This window comes from Erpetoichthys calabaricus, chromosome 1, assembly GCF_900747795.2.
Source record: "Erpetoichthys calabaricus chromosome 1, fErpCal1.3, whole genome shotgun sequence".
Lineage (NCBI taxonomy): Eukaryota > Metazoa > Chordata > Cladistia > Polypteriformes > Polypteridae > Erpetoichthys > Erpetoichthys calabaricus.
Window position 1 is genome coordinate 95,889,517 of NC_041394.2, and position 22,084 is coordinate 95,911,600.

General features: G+C 39.2%; 1 protein-coding gene across 7 annotated transcripts in view; it reads left to right on the top strand.

The window, feature by feature from the left end:
* Positions 1-2,612: 2,612 nt before the first annotated feature.
* LOC114653417 (uncharacterized) overlaps positions 2,613-22,084 on the top strand; it is a 30,916-nt gene continuing 11,444 nt past the window's right edge. For 3 of the 7 annotated variants that reach the window (XM_051921596.1, XM_051921537.1, XM_051921565.1), the window contains exons 1-4: positions 2,614-2,942; positions 11,096-12,335; positions 19,441-19,869; positions 20,752-21,219. In XM_051921596.1, coding sequence (XP_051777556.1) covers positions 2,652-2,942; positions 11,096-12,335; positions 19,441-19,869; positions 20,752-21,219 — 2,428 coding nt within the window. In that variant the 5' untranslated portion in view covers positions 2,614-2,651. Of the gene's footprint in view, positions 2,943-11,095; positions 12,336-19,440; positions 19,870-20,751; positions 21,220-22,084 lie in introns of all 7 variants that reach the window. The other 4 variants (XM_051921720.1, XM_051921506.1, XM_051921470.1 and 1 more) reach the window with 4 other exon arrangements.

A 22,084-nucleotide genomic window follows, 5' to 3' on the forward strand; every position in this document is an offset into this window, starting at 1 on the left:
ACAAATAAAGTGTTCTTTATCTGTCTACCCTGAAAGTGATACCAGCATTGTGCTGTAATGCTATTACTGTTAAATATATTGTTAATGAAATGCTACCTCCCACTATACATGTACTGCAGTACAACATTTTTGGGTCATTTTCCAGACTATGATTTTAAATTAAGTGAAAGAGAAACGATTTGGAGATGCAGTTGATCCTGCTTCTGTAATGAAGATCCTGAGAAGAATGAAAATCTTAATAAGTAAGACCACTGGCTCCAGAGAAGTTTAGATTTAACAAAGATTTTGTTCTTTCTCCCTACAGGAAGTGTTTTCTCCACCAATGAATCAGGTCCACTGCTGTGAAATGCTTTGTGGAAATGACCTTTTGCTTAGGGTGCCACCTCATTGCCACAACAGCAACAGAAAGACGTCATGACAAAAATAGTTGCATACTTAGCTTGTACTGAAGAATTACTTAGCCTCCAGTGCACATCAGTAAATGCTAATAAACCCAAATCAGGATGGGAGGATGAATTCTCCAGAGGTTTGTAAGGTTACGTTCTCTCTGCCTTCACTGTTAGCTGAGATGCTCACAGTGCTCTGGCCATTATCTATTCCAGGTGTTGCTGAAGCATGGTCAAGTTTATGGAGGGACAAAGTTTAAAAGTCTCAGGTTGAGCAAGTTAGCAGTTGTAGTGCTCAGGGGTCTGGAGTCAAGTGTTTGTGAGGTTCCAAATGAAAGGGTGTGTTAACACTCTACTGTAATTCTAAGAAATATTACTACTTCGCTACAGTATTTGAGTCATTGTGCCTCACAAACCTGCTGCAATGAACCTCCCTTCCACCCCAACCACAAATATTCAGAAACAGCTTTTTTTAGCATTTTGCCGACCATTAAATTCCTAATCACAGAAAGATGCAACACAATGACAAGAACAAATATCAAAAATCTACAATAATAAGGAAAAGCAAGAAATACAACAACAATGATAATTAGAAAAAAATGTATATTATTTATGAAATAAAATTATATAAGTAGGCTATTTATATGAATTCAAAGTTCCTGCTTACAGAAGCGTGGCATATGTACAACTTTTCCATTACCAGAGGTAGCAGTTCCATACTCTATGTTATAAATGGCAGATTAACCTGTTTGATTTCTGTTGAAATACTGTTACTGTGTGCTTTATAGAGAAATAGTAATAGCAGTTCATGTTTTGAAGTCTGGACCATGAGCACAAACATAAGGGGCCGTAGCAGTGACTGAGGGATATGCAGTACTTCACACATAAACGACCAAAGACTGGCTTTATTGATCCAATCATTTATCTGTCAGGCAGACCTCCGTTTGTGAGACTCGAGGACTGTGTGTGTCTCTGCTGTGGATGTAAGCAGCACTGGAGCACCACAAGGAACTGTTCTGTCTCCTTCTGTCTTTAATCTGTACACCTCAAACTATAAATACAACATCAGGTCATGTCGCTTGCAGAAACTCTCAGATGATTCTGTACTTATGGGGTGTATCAATTAAGGTAATGAGAGTACAGGAGTCAAGTGGAGAACTTTGTTTCTTGGTGAAAAGAGAATTGTCTGCAACTTAACATCAGCAAAACCAAGAAACTGGTTATTGACATTCACCACACCAAAGAGCCACTATGTCCAGTCATTATTCAGGGAGTGGATGTAGAGATGGTCTACTTCTACAAGTACTTGGGGGGGGGGGGGGGGGGGTCCACATTCATGACGGGTTGGACTGGTCTCATAACACAGGGGAACAATATAAAAAAGACAGAGAAGGTTCTTTTTCCTTAGGAGACTGTGTTCCTTTATTGTGGAATGTGACATCCGTCACATCTTCTATAACTCTGTGATGGGCAAGGAGATTTTCTCCACTGTGGTGTGCTGGGATGGTAACATCACTTAAACAGAGGCCCACCGAATCAACAAGCTAATTAAAGGGCAGTCGCAGTCATGGGATACACTCCCTGGAGGTAGTGGCGAAGGAGTGAAATAAAAAAAAAAAGTAACAATACTGAGGACTTTCAGCCAAAGAATCATTCAGCAAAAGTGAGTCAATAAATGTTACGGGGGCTCCTTTATACCAAGAATAATGTTTCTGTATAATGCCTCGCTGTGACTGTAACTGCCAAGTCAGAAGTTTTCTTTCTTTTTAATTTTCTTCCTTTTTTGTCATTTTGGTGTGTGTTCAGACCATAGTGTGTGTGTATGTAATTATTTATTCATTTAAACAGCTTCTGTAAGTAGCCACATTTTCCCCTGGGGAGAAATACAAGTTCTATCTATATATTTATGTAAAAAATCTGTATTAACAGGAATCAAATTTGAACTTTCACAAGTGGTGCAGTAATAGCATCAACTCCACATAAACTCATATACAACAAACGTTTACTGTATTAAGATTGCAAAATGCATTTATCTAAAAGACAAACTTTATTGAAATAGTGATTGACCCCTGACATTGACACATACACATGCACAGACCTTAGCATTGTTTGTTTTAACAATTGGTTTAAGTTGGTTAATATGTAACGTACCAAGGTTCTTTTCTTACCAGCAGATCATTGAACCCAACATAATCTAGCACGTGAACATATTTTTTGGTATATATGAATGTTCCTGGCTGCACTGTGCAGATACCTGGAGGCACCATGGCTCTTCTAACATTTCTTGTTTTAGCCTTTTTTAGTTTACCACAGTTCCAAAAGGCAGAAGTGGTTACAGATTTTAGTACATGTCAAGATTTCTTTTACAAGAAGACTGCACCAGCTGGTTTTGACCAAAACCTCATTAAAATCTGTCAGAAGTATAATGATCTGTACCGTTATGCTACTCTGTATTCTACTTTCCGCCGTATACCAATTTACAGCGCTTACACATTTGATTTTGCCTGTGGGAATAATACTGAAGGCAGACGTGCAACATGGTTTATTGAGAGGCAGGTATGATGCTTGTTTTGCATGTTTTTAATTAACTGCTAGAGTTTTAAATAAATCTTACTTCCATTCCAGTGGCTGCTTGGAAGATTGCAGTCATGTTCTTTGAGGAAGGTATCTATAGTACTGTTATATACGAGACGCACAAGCACAGAGTCTAAACTCTGAGAGAATACTGTTTAATTCAACAATCAACAAAACCAAATATTTCTAAAACATGTAATTCAACAGAAAACAAAAATATATGACCAAAATATTGAATTTATATGTTTATGATTTACATGTTTGTGATTTAAGATTTCTTTTTGACAAAGTGAGCAGTGAACAATTTTTGGTAAGCCTGACCTGGTTTGATAACAGATGGATAATAGGTAAAAACAAGCAGGTTTTCATTATCTGCACCAAAGTGTCACTGTGAGAGCAATGTTTGTCAATTAACCAATCCTGTATATTTTTTGACGAGTCACACAAAACAACTTGCAAAAATGTGCAGTATCTGTGCAAATACATACTGCAGCCTGGAGCTTTTTTTTTGGACATTGATCTCCAGACTTATTTTTTGGTTTGCCTATCACATGTCTATATTAAGGTAAAGTTATCTGAGAGGAAGAGAAAAATGTAATTCCTAGTCTACAATGATTCCACCCGTCCACAGGTATCACGTTGTTCCATTCATCCCAGGGAATTCCACGAGACAGTTCACAATGTCAATGATGATGTTCAAATACGTGGACATAGTTTATGATATTGTTAAAGCATCGATTTTAACGTACTATTCCAAATTCTGAACAAGACAGCAATGACACCAAGTTGCAAAATCATTATCACATTTAGTAAAGAAGGAAAAATTAGCTTTCTCACCAACAGCTAGCTCTAACAATGTTACACTATGACAAATGGAGTGGATCTTCATCCTTCATGAAATCACTGTGGCCTCAGTAATATTAGATATTGGCATAGTTAATTATATTACTCCAGGGAATATTAGGAAGATTTGGGCCTTGAGATTGTAAGGTAATCACCAGAATACTCTTAAAAATAAAGGCAGAGTGTTTGTCAGAGCGACGCTATAGAGGAACCATTTTTAGTTCCCAAAAGAACCATCCACATGGCAGTTACAGAAAGAACCTTTTATCTAGATCTCTAAAGGATCCATAAATAACCATGACAGATGATTACAGATTTGTTAAATACCGATGCATTCCTAATTTTAAATGGAGTTTTCCTGCATACAATAGCACAGACTAAGTTCAGATTTTCTTGATCTGTAAGTATCCTGCTTGACAGGCTACTATATATTAAACACTAGCTGTGTTACCCAGCTTCACCCAGGAAATTTCATATGACAATGGACCTATTAGAGTGCCGTTAGTTAATCGGGCATATTCAGAAGTACCATGTCTAAGGATCTTCTGTATACAATATATTTTTTACCTAAGGCTAATGTTATTTGCTGGCGATGTGTTGTATTGGTTAAAACTCTGAACTTCAATCCCTGTGTGTGGGGGTTCAAATCCTGCTACTGAATATGTGTCACCATGAGCAAGTCACATCACCTGCTTGTGCTCCAACTGCAAAAACAAATGAAAGTCAATCAAAGATTCACTTGTATCTCGAATGTTGTAAATTGCCTTGAATTTAAGGCATCAATAAAGTAATAATATTAGGTCAATGGAGCTGCTTACTCTTGAACATGCTATAAATGTCCAGAAGGAAAACATTCCTGCATTAGATCAGTTCCTAGTGACATGACTTTTGTTGGTGGTCATTGAAAAACACAGTTTTACAGGAAAATGTACAGTATTCATTTCAAATGAAATGGGTAATCAGTAATAAAATTGTGAAAGTAAGAGTATATATTATTGCCATTATTAGATTTTCATTTGTCTACGTTGTTCACTCAAGTACATTATTTTCTTTTAAGGTTTTCATCAGTGGTATGTAGTCCCCCTTTACAGTCCACAGATACAAATGTAAATGGAAAGCAGTGCTTGAAGTAGATTTACGTAAGTGTGTTAACATGAAGAGCAGGCAGCAACAGCTTTAAGGGTTGCAACACAATTTCTGTGGCATCCCTTTTACAAATCTAAGCACCACAATGTAACACCCACACTGAGTTATTGCTCAATTTAAGCATTACAATCAAAGAATGGTTGGTGGGGTTGGACAGTTAAATCTATTCAGTCAAAATGTTTTTGAGATTTTGGGAATATTTAGTTTTTGTGTTGCAGGGTGTGTTGCCTCTAAATACTGAGGTATCGAAATGTCCTTTGTTAGCAGATACCTGGTGCCCTAGTTGTACCATCCTGCGAAATTTCGGCTTTTTAACTAAACAGAAAACAGTATTTTTGTTGATGAGTGAGTTACTGAGTGAGTTTGCCATAAGGTCTGTCACCTTTACATTATATAAACATATATACTGCTCTAAAAAATTGAAGGAACACTTTTTAATCAGAGTATATCATCAAGTCAATGAAACTTCTGGGATATTGATTGGGTCAGCTAAGTAGCAGAGGGGGTTGTTATTTGATTGGGTCAGTTAAGTAGCAGAGGGTGTTGTTAATCAGTTTCAGCTGCTTTGGTGTTAATGAAATTAAAAACAGGTGCACTAGAGGGGCAACAATGAGACGACCCCCAAAAGAAGGAATGGTTTAACAGGTGGAGGCCACTGACATTTTACCTTCCTTGTCTTTTCTGACTGTTTTTTCACTAGTTTTGCATTTGGCTATGATCAGTGTCACTACTGGTAGCATGAGGCGATACCTGGACCCTACAGAGGTTGCACAGGTAGTCCAACTTCTCCAGGATGGCACATCAATACATGCCATTGCCAGAAGGTTTGCTGTGTCTGCCAATACAGTCTCAATGGCGTGGAGGAGATTCCATGAGACAGGCAGTTACGCTAGGAAAGCCGGACAGGATCGTAGGAGGTCCTTAACCCATCAGCAAGACCTGCATCTGCTCCTTTGGACAAGGAGGAGCAAGATGACCACTGCCAGAGCCCAACAAAATGACCTCCAGCAGGCCACTGGTGTGAATGTCTCTGACCAAACAATCAGAAACAGACTCCATGAGGGTGGCCTGAGCACCCGACATCCTCTAGTGGGGCCTGTGCTCACTGCCCGGCCACATGGAACTCGATTGGCATTTGCCATAGAATACCAGAATTGGCAGGTCCACCACTGGTGCCCTGTGCTTTTCACAGATGGGAACAGGTTCACCCTGAACACATGTGACAGACATGAAAGGGTCCGGAGAAGCCGTGGAGAACGTTATGCTGCCTGTAACATCGTTTGGCATGACCGGTTTGGTGGTGGGTCAGTGATGGTCTGGGGAGGCATATTCACGGAGGGACGTACAGACCTCTACAGGCTAGACAAGAGCACCTTGACTGCCATTAGGTATCGGGATTAAATCCCATTGTCAGACCCTATGCTGGTGCAGTAGGTGGAGGGTTCCTCATCTCAGACTGTCCAGGAGCTCAATGATACCCTAGTCCGGATCTGGGAGGAGATTCCCTAGGACACCATCCGTCATCTCATTAGGAGCATGTCCCGACGTTGTCAGGCATGCATACAACCATGTGGGGACCATACAAACTACTGAGTACGATTTTGAGTTGCTGCAATGAAATTTCGGCAAAATGGACTAGTTTGCCGCATCATTTTTTCACTTTGATTTCCGGGGTGCCTTCGAATTCAGCCCTCCGTAGATTAATAATTTTCATTTCCATCAAATGATGTGGCATCCTTTCATTCCTAAAACATTACCCAGTCCATATCAGTATAGATATTCAGCAGGATTTTTTTTCCCCATTGAGATGTGATATGTTTTCAAAGTGTTCCTTCAATTTTTTGAGCAGTTTATATATATATATATGGAATGTTGCATAGTTTACTGTCAAATAATGCAACGAGTATGCAACACATGTTTCGCCCTCATTTGGGCTCATCAGGCGTACACACTCTACTGCTCCCCTCTTGGGAATCGAACCTCGGACGTCAGCATCAGAGACGAAGCCCCTTTACGCTGCGCCACGATGTGTGGTTCGTTTTATTTGACAGCCTGTAGGTCCGGAGTAATTACATTCATTGCATTCGTAGTCTGACGACCTGAATTGTGTGGGTAATAAAACGAACCACAAGCTGTGGCGCAGCATAAAGGGTCTTCGTCTCTGATGCTGACGTCCAAGGTTCGATTGAGGGGTGCAGTGAGTGTGTACACCTGATAAGCCCAAATGAGGGCGAAACACGTGTCACATACTCTTTGCATTATTTGACAGTAAACTATGCAACATTTCATGATCTGCTTCTCACAACTGAAAGAGGGCACTGTGGCGGATGTTTGCCGAATGGCAGACCAACCACAAGCGTTACCTGGTAGGTAACCACCCACACAATTCAGGCCGTCGAGACTCAGACTACAAATGCAATGAATCTATATTACTAACCGAAGGTTGTATATATGTACAGACGCAGGATGACGGACGCAGGACGAAGGATGCATCGAAGCACACGCGCACTGCAACTCAGCGCCCCAGAGTCAAACCCAGCAGCTTCCCAGACTCAGTAGGTAATGCCCAAACAACACAACACAACCTGTAAACTAAACTTCAGGTCACAATACAACCGCCGCCCGAACGCACACACCACCGCATATAAAACCTTCGTTTAGTAATGTTTACGAAGGTTGTATATATACACGGACGCCGGACGCAACCCGTGCCAAAAGCGCATGCGCACTCGCACAGTGCCCAACAGTCAAACCCAGCGGCTTCCCAAAGTCAGTAAGTGGCGCCCAAACAACACAACGCAACACAACCTGTAAACTAAACTTGACGTAAAGCGTGTATGCCAACAAGTTGCCATGGTGACATATTTAAACATTGACACAGAATAACTAGACGCCTCATGACTAGCAGAATCATACGTCAATGTCGCCGCCATATTGTGAGTGGCACTGCTGTGGAGTGAAGTAATGAATAATGTGCTGCTTGGGATTGTACAAACTGCTGTACGCTCCAAACCAGATTCCGGGGGATTACATTTCATAGGTAAGGCTGAACAATTGTTTTGGTTATATTTGGCCATTAGAAAATCCCGTTTTATAATCCTTACTTTAGCTAAGCCAGGCTAAGCTAGCAAAGCTATGCATTTATGTGCTCAAGTGAGCCTCCAAACAACGTTTTGGCTAAATGTATTTAGTCACTATGTAGATTGTTGTTAGCTGTTAACATGTCTCAAACTTGATGATGTTTTTTCTCAAGGAGCACATTGAGGAAACACAGTTTGAAATTGACAACCATCATTTTATGCTGATGTCTTTAGTTGTGTCTGTCTTCCACAAACTAAGGCTGCACCATATTGCCAGACTGAATACTCTCAAATTACAGGATCTGAGTGAGCGAGAGAAGTGTGAAGGCAGTCCCTGAAATGTTACATATATGGGAGGAATGGTTAATAATAATAATAATTATTATTATTATTTAATAATTGCCATTATTAGTGTGTAAATGGATATTAATAATTGCATTTAAACGATTCACCAAAATCTGTTGTATGTAAACGATACTGTTTTAAACGTTATTGTTTTTTCATCAGAAAACCCGGTTTCCACGTCTAACTGTATTAGTTTAAATGGCACTTTTGCCACTCGCAATAAGGCTCACGTATCGTGTCTACTGGGAAACACAGTGAATGCGGCGTCTATCTATATATGTGTATGTATTTAAACTTGAGGTAGTGGTGACTACTGACAGTGCCAACAGTCAGCTACTCCACAGTGCCTGCGGTCAGGGGTTCAATTATGATTCCTAACAGCAAACGACCTCTAGCTAACAACACACCCATAGAAAAACAAAAACGAGACTGCATGGATAAAAACAATGAACAAAGGCGCCTACAACGAGCTTCTGAAACACCAGAACCAAACGAGTCATGGCTCCAAAAGGAAACAGCTTTACTACAAATATATTTCTTTCATTAAATGAAAACTTTCCCAGGACGCTCCCACCCTCCATGATCTTACATCTCTACAAAGATTGCAGGGAACAGAAAGTAATTGCCATTCTTGGATTTGCGATTCTTTAGAGAATCGGGGGTTTACTGGTATATATATATTGTGGAGACTGGCTCGGACACAGACAGGCAGACACGCTCATGTCACCCAACACACGTTTATTATACATATTTACAAAGTTCTTATGCTCACAAACCCCAAAGTCCTGGCCACACAACAATGCCTTTTCTCTTTTCAGGCCGCCTCCTTGCCTTTTATGCACACCCGGATGTGCTCCAGGTGCTCCCCGGCAATCTTCCACCGGCACTCCCCAGTGTGGCGGAAGTGCCGGCTGCATACCCGGAAGCACTCCGGGTGTCCCCTCTTTTCCGCCACACCCGGAAATGCTGGGGTCCAGGGTCCCCAAGGCATCGGGGCGCCCCCTGGCAGTGGCCACGGGCCCCTACAGGGTAGAGCTTCCAAGCTCTGTACCCGTTGCCCCCAAAGCAACCAGGGCGGTCGCCCACTCGTGGTCTGGAGGAGGCTCAAGCCCTCCTCCGGTCCTCCTGGGCATCCCGGCCGGGCATGAACCCCAACCGGGTGCCACAATATACATACATGCACACACACTTTACCAGTAGATCCTGCATGCTTCAAGCTGGGGCCTTCATGGATCAGATTTGTTTTTCCAGTATATCCCACAAATGCTCATCTGGACAATCTGGTAAATTGGCAGCCAAGCTGAATTCTTTGTCATGTTCTTCAAACTATTCCTGAATAACTTTTGCAGTGTGTGCATGTATGAGAGTTACTGCTCTGCACTTTTTTTTTTACTAGATTTAGGAAGAAACTTATAACATCTAGAACTTATCTTTCACAAGGTTATTACCTTTCAGTTACAGTAACACTGATACCATAATACATTAGTTGGCTTTACCCTAACTGCTAAGTTACAATTATTGTACTCAGAATCAAAGTAGGTGTGCTTATGGTCTGATGTAAGCAATGATTTGCTTATCTGTTAGTCAACTTTTTCTAGACACATGGAAATATATTTTCTTTCTTTGTTTTAGGAACTTGTCTTCTTCTTTGCCTTGGTCACACCTTCTGGTTGCGGGCAGCACCGCAGTTTCTTTTTGAGGTGAAACACTGAGTCAGTCCTCTTGTTTGTAACAAAATCACATCTTCTGCTAACTGGTTATAAATTGGGTCCCATTTTCAGCAAGACAAACACACTGCTTGTGTAATTGATGTTTCTAAGCAAGGTCTGGACTAAGGACCACTTTGTCTAACTCCAGTATAGACTAGGCTTTTAACCTTTTCAGTCCAGTACAATCCCCTTCGGAATTTGGTCAACCTCTGCTACAGCCACAACTTATAGACAATGGGGGCCAGCTATGTATAGCCACATTATGGCTAGGTTTAAAGTAGTGAATTTGATGAGAACAGCTCAACAGCAATGTACAATGGCTGACCTTGCCCTCTGATCCTGGCTTTCTTTGTAACTATGAAACATATTTCTATTTGCATTATATTTATTAAGGCATTCACTGATGTGGGTGGTGCTGTAAGGATTACCTCTCCAGTCTCAAAGCTCTAGAGTGCTGGGTTTAAATCCCGGCACAGACATAGCATGTGTGGAGTTAGCACATTCTTTTTGTGTATCTCTGAATTAATTGAAATTACACTAATTGGAGGGTCTTGTTTGGCTCCATGTGGTTGTGTATGTACGTATGCAGTAAGAGTGTTCCAGGCTTGTGTCCAATGCTGCCAGTATAGCCTCTTGTTATATTCTAAACAATATGCAGTATGTATATACTGCATATTATTTACTGTTTTAGAAATACAATCAGTATTACATCTGTGATTTCTTTTAAATCAAATGAAAATACACATACATGATGAAATGTTTTATAGGCCTTTATAAAATAATTATGAAAATGTAGAAATTATTTTTCCTGATTGGTGTATACGGACTTGTTTGAAAATATGTAGCATGGCTACAATTCATGCTTTATACCACAGTTTCTTTTAATTGGAAATAATTCAAAAGGAGATATACACTCTCATTCCTATAAAATGAAGTGCCTCTATTTATTGTTTCTGAAACAGCTGTATTGATTTTATTACTAAATCTTTCATTGTTGTCTGCATATTTCTAGCTCTCAATCCCAAGTGATCCTCATGATAATATGGATCTCCCAAGAAATGACAGAGAAATGCTTAAACAAAACCAAGCTATCGATCGCTTTTATGAAAACACAAACTATGACCGGGGTCATTTAAATCCAAATAATTTTCAGTGCAATGATGGGAGGATTGCAACTTTCACTCTCACAAATGCAGTGCCAATGGACGCCTGCTTCAATCGAGTTCTGTGGAAAGAGTATGAAGATGAAACTCGGAATGTTCTTGAACGCTTAAGGAATAAAGGTATCGCTTATCTTGTTTCTGGAGTAGTGCCTTCAGTGAATAAGATTCCAATTCAAAAGATAGATGAGACAGAAGAGGAAAGAGATTTCTTCATGGTGACTCTTCCCAGTCACATATGGACTGCTGTATGCTTTGAGGCTTATGATACCACCAAGTCTTTTTCTTTTGGTTACTTGGGTATCAACAAACCTGATGCCATAATTGAGCCAATGGAAATCTTAACACTTGAGGAGCAATTGCAAGCACTCTATGAGAATCCATCTCTAAACATTTTTCAAGATGATTGTGGTGCCTCTACCCAGAATTCTCAGAAAATTCTCAGAAACCTAAAAAAAAAGATCTTTCTGCCACAAAAAGGAAGAAGCATGTACTCTAATTCTGTACCAGAAGTAAGAAGAACATGGGATGCTACTGTTTTGACAAAGCGGAGGAGAGCATCAAGTCAAGAACCAGTTAGACATAAGAGAATAGTAAAAATGGAAATGGACTTATCTTTTGATAATTTGAATGAATGGCAGGAAAACAATGAAATTTTCAAGGAGCAGACAAAATTTGCTTGTGTTTTAATGAGTGGCCATCTCACAGCATCAGTTCATAGTCATCATCATATTCAGCGTCGCTCAGACGACAACCTCATTTGTACCCTTGTTCCTGAGAAATCAAGCTATGCATCAGATGTTACTGCTGATGGGACAAGGTGCCTGGAAGGGAACATATGTAATGTCTCATGTCTAACAGAACATGGCATCATGCCCTGTTGTACAACACCATGTCTATATGACTATGAGAGCAAGTTATTCATATGTTCTTCTGGAAATCAGTGTGTTATTTGTTCTCCTCAATATTCCACCATAACCCAATCTGGAAAATCTTGCAAAAACAGTGAGTGTGCCACCCAAGGTGAGAAGAAATACTGGTGTTACACAGATGGTAAAGTAAAGGAATACTGTAATCCACCTCATGTACCAGGTAATATGATCTAGTCTTACAATTCCACTTTCAGTTCTTCTAAACTGTTTCTTTAGTTTTCAGTTATTTCTTTGTTTTATACTAAACCATAATACCAAAAGTAATACTCATTTACCAAGTATATACAAAATAAAATTATTCAACAGATCTGGGAAGAAAATTAACTTTAAACTTCTCCACCCTTCTCTTACTCCTTCCTTTCCTTTATCTCTCTACATCCTAGAGTGCCAAAATATCAAATGATACAGTACTGTTATAAAAACTAAAAAGGAGAATTTAACTATTCTTTTAGGATTTTTTGTTGCTGATTTCCACCCATTAATGTTATCAAAAAGTCATCATTAATCCTCATTGAAGTTAACTCCAAATCAGCTACAGTACAGTAATCCCTCGCTATATCGCGCTTCGCCTTTCGCGGCTTCACTCCATCGCAGATTTTATATGTAAGCATATTTAAATATATATCGCGGATTTTTTGCTGGTTCGCTGATTTCTGAGGACAATGGGTCTTTTAATTTCTGGTACATGCTTCCTCAGTTGGTTTGCCCAGTTGATTTCATACAAGGGACGCTATTGGCAGATGGCTGAGAAGCTACCCAGCTTACTTTCTCTCTCTCTCTCTTGAGCTGACTATCTGTGATCCTGACGTAGAGGGATTGAGCAGGGGGGCTGTTCGCACACCTAGACGATACGGACGCTCGTCTAAAAATGCTGAAAGATTATCTTCACTTTGCTACCTTCTGTGTGCAGCTTTTAAGTATGCTGCACGGTGCTTCGCATACTTAAAAGCTCGAAGGGCACGTATTGATTTTTGATTGAAAAACAAACTCTGTCTCTCTCTATCTCTGCTCCTGACGGAGGGGGTGTGAGCTGCCGCCTTCAACAGCTTTGTACCGGCGGTGCTTCGCATACTTACAAGCCAAACAGCACTATTGATTTGTTTGCTCCTTTGAAGAGGAAGATATGTTTGCATTCTTTTAATTGTGAGACGGAACTGTCATCTCTGTCTTGTCATGGAGCACAGTTTAAACTTTTGAAAAAGAGACAAATGTTTGTTTGCAGTGTTTGAATAACGTTCCTGTCTCTTTACAACCTCCTGTGTTTCTGCACAAATCTGTGATCCAAGCATGACAATATAAAAATAACCATATAAACATATGGTTTCTACTTCGCAGATTTTCTTATTTCGCGGGTGGCTCTGGAACGCAACCCCCGCGATGGAGGAGGGATTACTGTACATTTAAAAAATTGGGTGCACTGGTGCTTGAGAGCAAATTGCTCTGGGGACCTCCTGAAATAGGCTATCAAAGGTTTTATAGCAAAATCCCCAGTAAAAGTAGGAATCTCCTAAAATGTTTTCTTTATTTACTGTTCATTTAAAGTATCAAGTTAAAACAGACATATAAAAACAAGTTGCCCATTGATCTGATCACATATCCTTACTCAGCTGCCTTTAACACAACGTGATATTGATAATTACAGCTGTAATCACTTCAGGGAACATAAAAGATACTTAAATCAAAGTCGCTACAAACCATTTACTTCACATTTCACCTAACTAACTGGACCAGAAGAACACCGATGTGTCAAGTTTTGCTATTTCATATTAAATCATAGACAATTAGAAGGTTGCAAACAACTTTCAGTGGGAACCAGTGCAGCTGAAGGAAATGGCACTTATCCATTACAAAGTAAGCTAGAAGTTCAGCAGCCCCTTTTACATTGGACATTTTCAGTGATACAATAAGGATCAGAGAGCAGACAGCCACTTAGCCACATTAAAATCCATGTACTTGCTAACAACACAGAAGGACACAGTAACCACATTTCTCAAAAGTGTAAACGCTAATGCATTTTCTAGATGTATACAACCAAGTAGGTTGGACAAGATGCACTGACCGGTGTAAATGTAATCCTGCTAAATTATAGTTTGATACAGTATACATATACAATGCATCTTAATGCAAGGTGAACTTATTTTTAGTTTTGAAAGATTGTGTATAGAATACTACTTTTAGATAAGAATAATACTATAGAAATGACATAGCTTTCAATGAAAGACTGAACTGTTCATTTTTAGATTTAAAAATGTGACTATAAGAGGATATCTATGTATGTTTCACAATAACTTTAAAAACTAAATATATACTGTATATCCATAGAAAAAAAGTAAAACTTTTTTTTCTAAAAATCTGACATATCCTACAGTAAACAAATTTATGTGTTATAAAATACAGATTAAGCAGATTATTATAAACATTTTATAGGTATAAACAGAATGATATATAAATGTATATTTATGTAAAGAAGATGCAGTTCAAGGGATATAAGGCATATAAGAGACAAAAAAAAATCACCTAGAGCTTGAATTTAATACACTGCGTAATTTAATCACATGGTGACTTTATTTATGTTATTATGGCAGAATACCTAGGATGCTGCTTGGCAACTGACCAAGCAAAAATTAAGAAGTGGCAAAGATGATTGGCAAGAGGTCATAAGACTCTTTGACCAAAAGAAGAAGCAGACTATAGTTCCTAATCATGGAAGCTGGGCACATGTTTTTCCTGCCATTAATCTCATGCTTAGTCATTAAAGACAGTGTCACTGATACAGATGAGTGGGAATGTGTTGCCTTTGAAATGCATATCTGAGGAACTCCCTAAATAATCTAGACCTTTAAAGGCTGCTAAGGGCTCAGGGGTACAAAGACACTGGGAGCCATTAAAGGGAGGTCTAGCCTTGGAGGTGTCACACCAACAAGGAGCATAAATAGTCTTGTGGCAAGAATCAAAGAGAGTCTGGAGTCGTAAGGAAATTCGGAAGATAGACTCACTGGTAAAAGGAAAAAGACCAGAATAACATATGTTTATGAGAGAGAGAGAGAGAGAGAGAGAGAGAGAGAGAGGAATGGGGCAAAAGGGTAAGACAATGAGAATTCTTAAACATACCACATGAGAGTGACTACTCCTGAAGGAAGATCATGAAGAAGAGTAGCAATTTTCCTTTGTTTGTTTACTTGAACTTTGTGTTCTCCACTTTTTTGTCTCTCTCTTGAATACATTACTAGACATAATACGCATACTACATTTACTGAATTAGCGAAGTCCAACTGCATGACAAAAATTAAACTTCAGAGGAAAACACTAGAATCACACTAACAAAAATAGAGGAAATGAGAATTTACGTATTGACCTTAGTGTGAATTTCTGCAATTTACATATACAGTAGTAGCTATAGGATGATAATAGGAACACGTTTAATTTTATAAACATTGATTTCAAATCATCTTAAACCCATAACTGTATTGGGCAGACCATTAAAATAATACTTTATTTCAATGTACAATGTCAATCAAGATGTAGTTGTACTCTAGTATAAAATATCTGATGATGGTTCAGTTATCAGAGTTCTCATTACTTTTCATTGTACAATTAACCATTATGTATTATTTTTCCTTTTGCAGATACATGCTAAAGCATACTGAGACAGCTCCCCTGTATATTTATCATTTATATGCAGTACATATACATATACTTGTTTGCCATATTTTATTCCTTTCACTGCAAATCTTTTTCACATTCACAACATTTAGGACTTTTCAACTATGACATTTAAACTCAGCAGTTAAATTGTGCTGTGTATGATTTGGTTACTGAAATGTATTGCCATTGTGAGCAGTAAAATAGGCTACTGTGGCAGCCTTATTATACAGTAGATGTCTATTGTGCCCAATATAAGTGCACTTCATCATGATGATGTGAACAGCCATGAGCCATTACAAACCTTCACTCTTTTAAGTTATTAAACTAAAAAACTACAAAAATTCAATGTTGTTAAACTAAAATTGTAATATTCTTCATATAGCATTGTGGAAATAAATATTTCGATATTTAATGCAAATACCTAACTGGTTACTGGGGTATGGTGATACTGATAATGCTTGAAAGTGGCTGATAATAAAGTTTAAAGGTGGATCTGATTGGGGACATGTTCTGGTTCTGAGTGAGATGCCACTTCAAAAGTAGAAGGAAAGGTCACAAGCAAGGAGCTGAAGACAAGCATCAGGTTTTTGACAGATGATTGTATGGTTAAGAAAATCAAGCATGAAATCAAAATTGATAAACAAAGATCATGAGTACATAATCCATATGGTAGATTGGTGCTCGAATATCCAGAGCAGCCATAATGAAACTGTATTGGTAGACACCAGCATAGCTAAAAAAGAAACAGAAGTTAAAAACCAGGAACATAAAGTAATAAAATATCACAAGGAGATTTTCACAGCATACAGACAACTCCAAAAGACAGAGTGATGCATTAAGGCTGAAAGTTATATTAAATACCCTCACCTCATGTATCATATTTAATGCTAAGTAATATTTGAGGGTAATTCGATAATTATCTGCACTTCTGTGATAATTTAGTTTGAGTTGGCTGTACAGCTTTCCCTGCACACATGTGAAAACATAATGTGTCTGTGGTAACAGTGGTAAAGCTTAGATCTTGATCAGTCAGTTTTTTCTGTTGTTTACTAGGAGTAAACATGCGCACTCCGCTATCCGTTTGCACCAAAGAGGAGCAGTGAGCATTAATCCACATTTTATGGGATGAAGGTGTACCGGGGACCAAAATCCATAGAGAGCATTCTGCACAATGTGGAGACAGTATGAGGAAGTTGGGAGTGGCAGAGAAGTATGTAAGAGTTTTACAGGATATGTACAAGGGAAGTGTGACAGTGGTGAGAACTGCAGTAGGAGTGACGGATGCATTCAATGTGGAGGTGGGATTACATCAGGGATCGTCACTGAGCCTTTTCTTATTTGCAATGGTGATGGACAGGTTGACAGACAAGATTAGACAGGAGTCCCCGTGGACTATGATGTTTGCTGATGACATTGTGATCTGTAGCGATAGTAGGGAGCAGGTCGAGGAGACCCTGGGGAGTTGAAGATATGCTCTAGAGAGGAGAGGAATGAAGGTCAGTAGGAACAAGACAGAATACATGTGTGTAAATGAGAGAGAGGTCAGTGGGATGGTGAGGATGCAGGAAGTAGAGTTGGCGAAGGTGGATGAGTTTAAATACTTGGGATCAACAGTACAGAGGAATGGGGATTGTGGAAGAGAGGTGAAGAAGAGAGTGCAGTTAGGGTGGAATGGGTGGAGAAGAGTGTCAGGAGTAACTTGTGACAGACTGGTATCAGCAAGAGTGAAAGGGAAGGTCTACAGTAGTGGGACCAGCTATGTTATATGGATTGGAGACGGTGGCACTGACCAGAAAGCAGGAGACAGAACTGGAGGTGGCAGAGTTAAAGATGTTAAGATTTGCATTGGGTGTGACGAGGATGGATAGGATTAGAAATGAGTACATTAGTGGGTCAGCTCAGGGAAGGTTGAGAGACAAAGTCAGAGAGGTGAGATTGCATTGGTTTGGACATGTGCAGAGGAGAGATGCTGGGTATATTGGGAGAAGGATGCTAAGGATAGAGCTGCCAGGGAAGAGGAAAAGAGGAAGGCCTAAAAGAAGGTTTATGGATGTGGTGAGAGAGGACATGCAGGTGGTGGGTGTAACAGAGCAAGATGCAGAGGACAGAAAGATATGGAAAAAGATGATCCGCCGTGGCAACCCCTAACGGGAGCAGCCGAAAGAAGAAGAAGAAGAAGAAAGTGTTTACAAATGGATTAAGAGGTTAGAAAATGGTCAGACAATTGTTAAACATAAAGGAGAGGGACACCCGTCCACATCCACTACCAACAACAATGAACAAGTCTGTACCACAATTCTGATGAACCGACGAGGATTTCGGCCCCTGAATACGGAGGTGCTAACTCCTAGAAAACAACAAGAAAACCTGACTAATCAAGGTCAAACCTTTACCACTGTGACCATAGATAAACAATGTTTCCACATGTACATGGGAAAAGTTTAACCCAAACAAAATTTTCACAAAAGTGCAGGTAGTTGTTGGTTTATTCTTGAAAACAGTGTAAACTGAGAGGCAGAGTTACAGTATATCAAAGAAAGGTGGTCTCAAGTTAAGAATGCAAGAAATGTGTGACAAAAAGAAGTTTCGATACAATGTCAAATGTCTGTTTAAAACTATTCTATCAAAGAATATGCTTTTTTTGCAGTCACTCAATGAAAGTATTAATAGAGGCATGGCCTCGGTTTGTACTGCCTGTACAAACCTTAAGTGTTTGCAGTAGGGATGGTCACTATGATCAGTAATTTCTGTGAAGTATATACTGGATCTTATTGGTTTGTTCGTTGTTATATATTATTTGAGGTAATAATTTACAAGCTATTTGCTTTAAGTTATGAATTCCTTTACTCGTGGCACAGTGTGTCCTACAAACACAATGTATTTTGCATTACATTTTGAAATAGAAGATTCTGCAGCACCTTTTAAAAAGCACAGCTGAATATCTCTGAATGACAAGGAAATGAAAATGCATAGGTCTGGGATGTGGGTAGAAACAGGAGTACTTACAGAAAATTCACATTATTAAAATCAGACCCTGCAACTGTACAAACAAGTAATACCAGGATGGGAATTGAATCCAGAAGTCTAGAACTGGTAAGCAATATTGCTAACCACTGTGCTACCATAAATCAGGTATCCTTGTGTTGCTTCAGTGAGTTAGGCTAGTAATTAATTATTTTGTGGCACCATAACCACTTCAGTCCTTAAGGGCTCACCAATAGCCAGTTACCTTTTGCACATTCATTCACATTATCCAGTTGAAGTGCTGTGTTTTGTCATCTCTTCCAGATGTTGTTATGCAGCAGCTGTCCAATTTGGAATAGCCACATGCCACCTGAACCTGAACAGCTTGTCAACTACTACAGGCTGACCAGTCAAGTAAACTTGACTGAGTCAAAGGCACCACATACAATCTGACAATTAATTGTAAACAGCGATATGTCAGCACACTATTTGCAGTGTGTTTACAGAATACTAGAAACAAGATATTCATCTCCACAATTCCAAAGATTACATTCTATGAAAAAACAGCAGAATGGAATAAAACTGCAAGATTATGGAGGCTTTTTAAAAAAAATACCTTAATTCTTTTAAATGTCACTCTTTCTTTATCTCAACAGCCAATTTAGGCCCTCTGGCATGCCTTGTTAACACAGATAAATGGTTAACCTTCACAGCAGACAATGGAAAGTTGTGGTGTAGCAAGAATTGTAAAGGTGATGCTTGTAAAATTGGGGTGAAGAGTGAATATGATGATGCACTCTGCAAGTACAAAGCATCATTTAGCAAGAGTGGCAACATTCTGCTGCAGGACAGACGGGGTATGTACCTCTGCAGAAGTCCGGAGAATTCTACTCAATACATCCAAGCTGCTAAGCACCAGCCTGATGCCTCCTGTGAATTTGAAGTCTCTGTAATGAATGGAAAGGTGCTCTTCAAAGCTGATAATGGCAAGATGCTAAGCAGAATCTTCCGTGATTCGTCCGACAACATAGAGGCAGAAAAAAATTCCCCAGATGTTTCCTGCGAGTTTACTGTCAGTACTGGAGGTGAGTTATGGGCAACCATGTTATGAAGTTATATAACAATTTGGCAAATTTTTTAAATAAGTTTAAAAAAAAGGTTATTTCTATTCTCGGTTTATTCAGATATATTGGACTTTATTTGTCAGACAACTAAAAGATGCTGCCCTCTAAGTAACTAAAAAATGCCACTGATGTCAATGGTTCAGTACCTGTCTTTAGTAAGAAACAGCTGTGAAAAATGTACTGTATATTAATAAATGAGAATAGTTTGCCAAGTACTTTCAAAGAAGCACACTGTTCAAAGTCTGCCCATACCATTGTTAATAACACCTCTACCCACCTTCTCAGTTTCCAATACAGGCACAAGACTGAAAACAAACCTGGATGGGAAGCCATTCCACAAAAGCAAACAATCACATTAGTTCACTTTAGAGTCACCAGTTCCGCTGATCTGGATATAGAGAGGAGGCAGAGGAGAATTCAGAAGAGCATAGGAAAGCATTCAAGTTCTAAGGAAATAATGAGACCAGCTTTGTTATCTAATATATAAGCTTGGAGCTGTGAGGCAGAAGTGATAAACACTATACTGTATCCTATACAAGTATTTATGTTTCAAATAATAAGAAAACAAGTATTAGCAAATAACACCTGTTTTAACAACCCACCTATCACCATATTTCATGTTTCGGTTTGCCATGATAGTCACATCATGCCACTTTAATTTCAATGGTAATCACTTTGGCAGAATGTACTATCTTTAAGCAGCTTAGCATTGATATTAAAGACAAACTTTGTCATCTTTCCATTTACCTATCCACTATACAGAAGTACGTAGTTTGATCTTTCATATCTTTGTTGAGGAAAACTTGTGTCTATATTAAATGTGTATTTTTTTCTCTCATACAGCGGACAATGTAGGCCCACTGGCATGCTACATTGATACAGAGAAACTGGTAACATTTGTGGCAGATAATGGAAAGTTTTGGTGCAACACCATTTGTAAAGATGACACGTGTAGAATTCAGGTGGATGAAAAATATGACGACACACAGTGCAAGTATAAGGTATCTCAAGCCAGGAATGGTAAGATTCTGCTGCAGGATAGACGGGGTATGTACCTTTGCAGAAGCCCTGAGTATTCCATTGAATACATCCAAGCTGCTAAGCACCAGCCTGATGCCTCCTGTGAATTCCAAGTTTCTGTGATGGATGGAAATGTGCTCTTCAAAGCAGATAATGGAAAGATGCTAAGCAGAATTCCTCGCGGCTCAGAGGACAACATTGAGGCAGAAAAAGCTTCTCCAGATGTTTTCTGCAAATTTACTGTCCACAGTGGAGAGAACATTGGAGGTAGCACTGGACGTGACACGGGAGGTAAGTCATTCACAACTTTAGTAAAAAAAATTAGCTAAACAATTTAGATAATTTAGTGGTGCAGTGGTAGCATTGTTGCCTCACAACAAGGAATCCAGGGTTCATTACCCTAGTCCTTCCTGTGTGGAGAATGCACATTCTCTCCGTGTCCATACAAGTTTCCTCCAGTGCTCTGGTTTCCTTCCACGGTCCAAAGACATTTAGGAAAGTTGGACTGGTGATGTCAAATTGGTCCTTGTGTTTTCCCTGCAATGGCCTTGCGCCCAACGCTTGCTGAGTTAGGATCCAGCTTCCCCAAGACTCTACTCAGGATAAAGTGGGTTTAGAAAATGGACAGGGTTAAATAATTTACTTGAATATAAGTGTAAAAATGTTATTTTTGTTCATCTTGCTCAGAGAAAAATTAAGTTTGAATTGCAAGACATTTTTGTATTAAAAGATGTTGCTCTTAGACTGTCTAGAAACATCCAATTTCTATCAGAGACTGAGCTTCTGGCTTTAGTGAGCGAGTACAGGGACTTGAAAAAATGTGGTATGTTAACTAAGAACAGTTTGTGAAAAATTTTCAAAGTGGCAAAGCGTAGAACAGTCCTACCTATATTTTATATAACAGCCAGCTGTCCTATCATTTTTTTTTAACTTACTGCTTTCATTACAAAGGAAGTTAGGGCCTATACTGATAGCAAGAGTATAAAACAAAAATCAGCCCTAGACAGAATGCCAGTCCATACCAGGGTACTTTCATATCGTGTCAAATTAGAGACATCAGTTATGCATTTCTTTGGGACATCAAAGGAAACTGGGAGGAATTCACAAAACATAGAAGACAATTAAAATCACATGCAGACAACAACCAGTTTGGGGA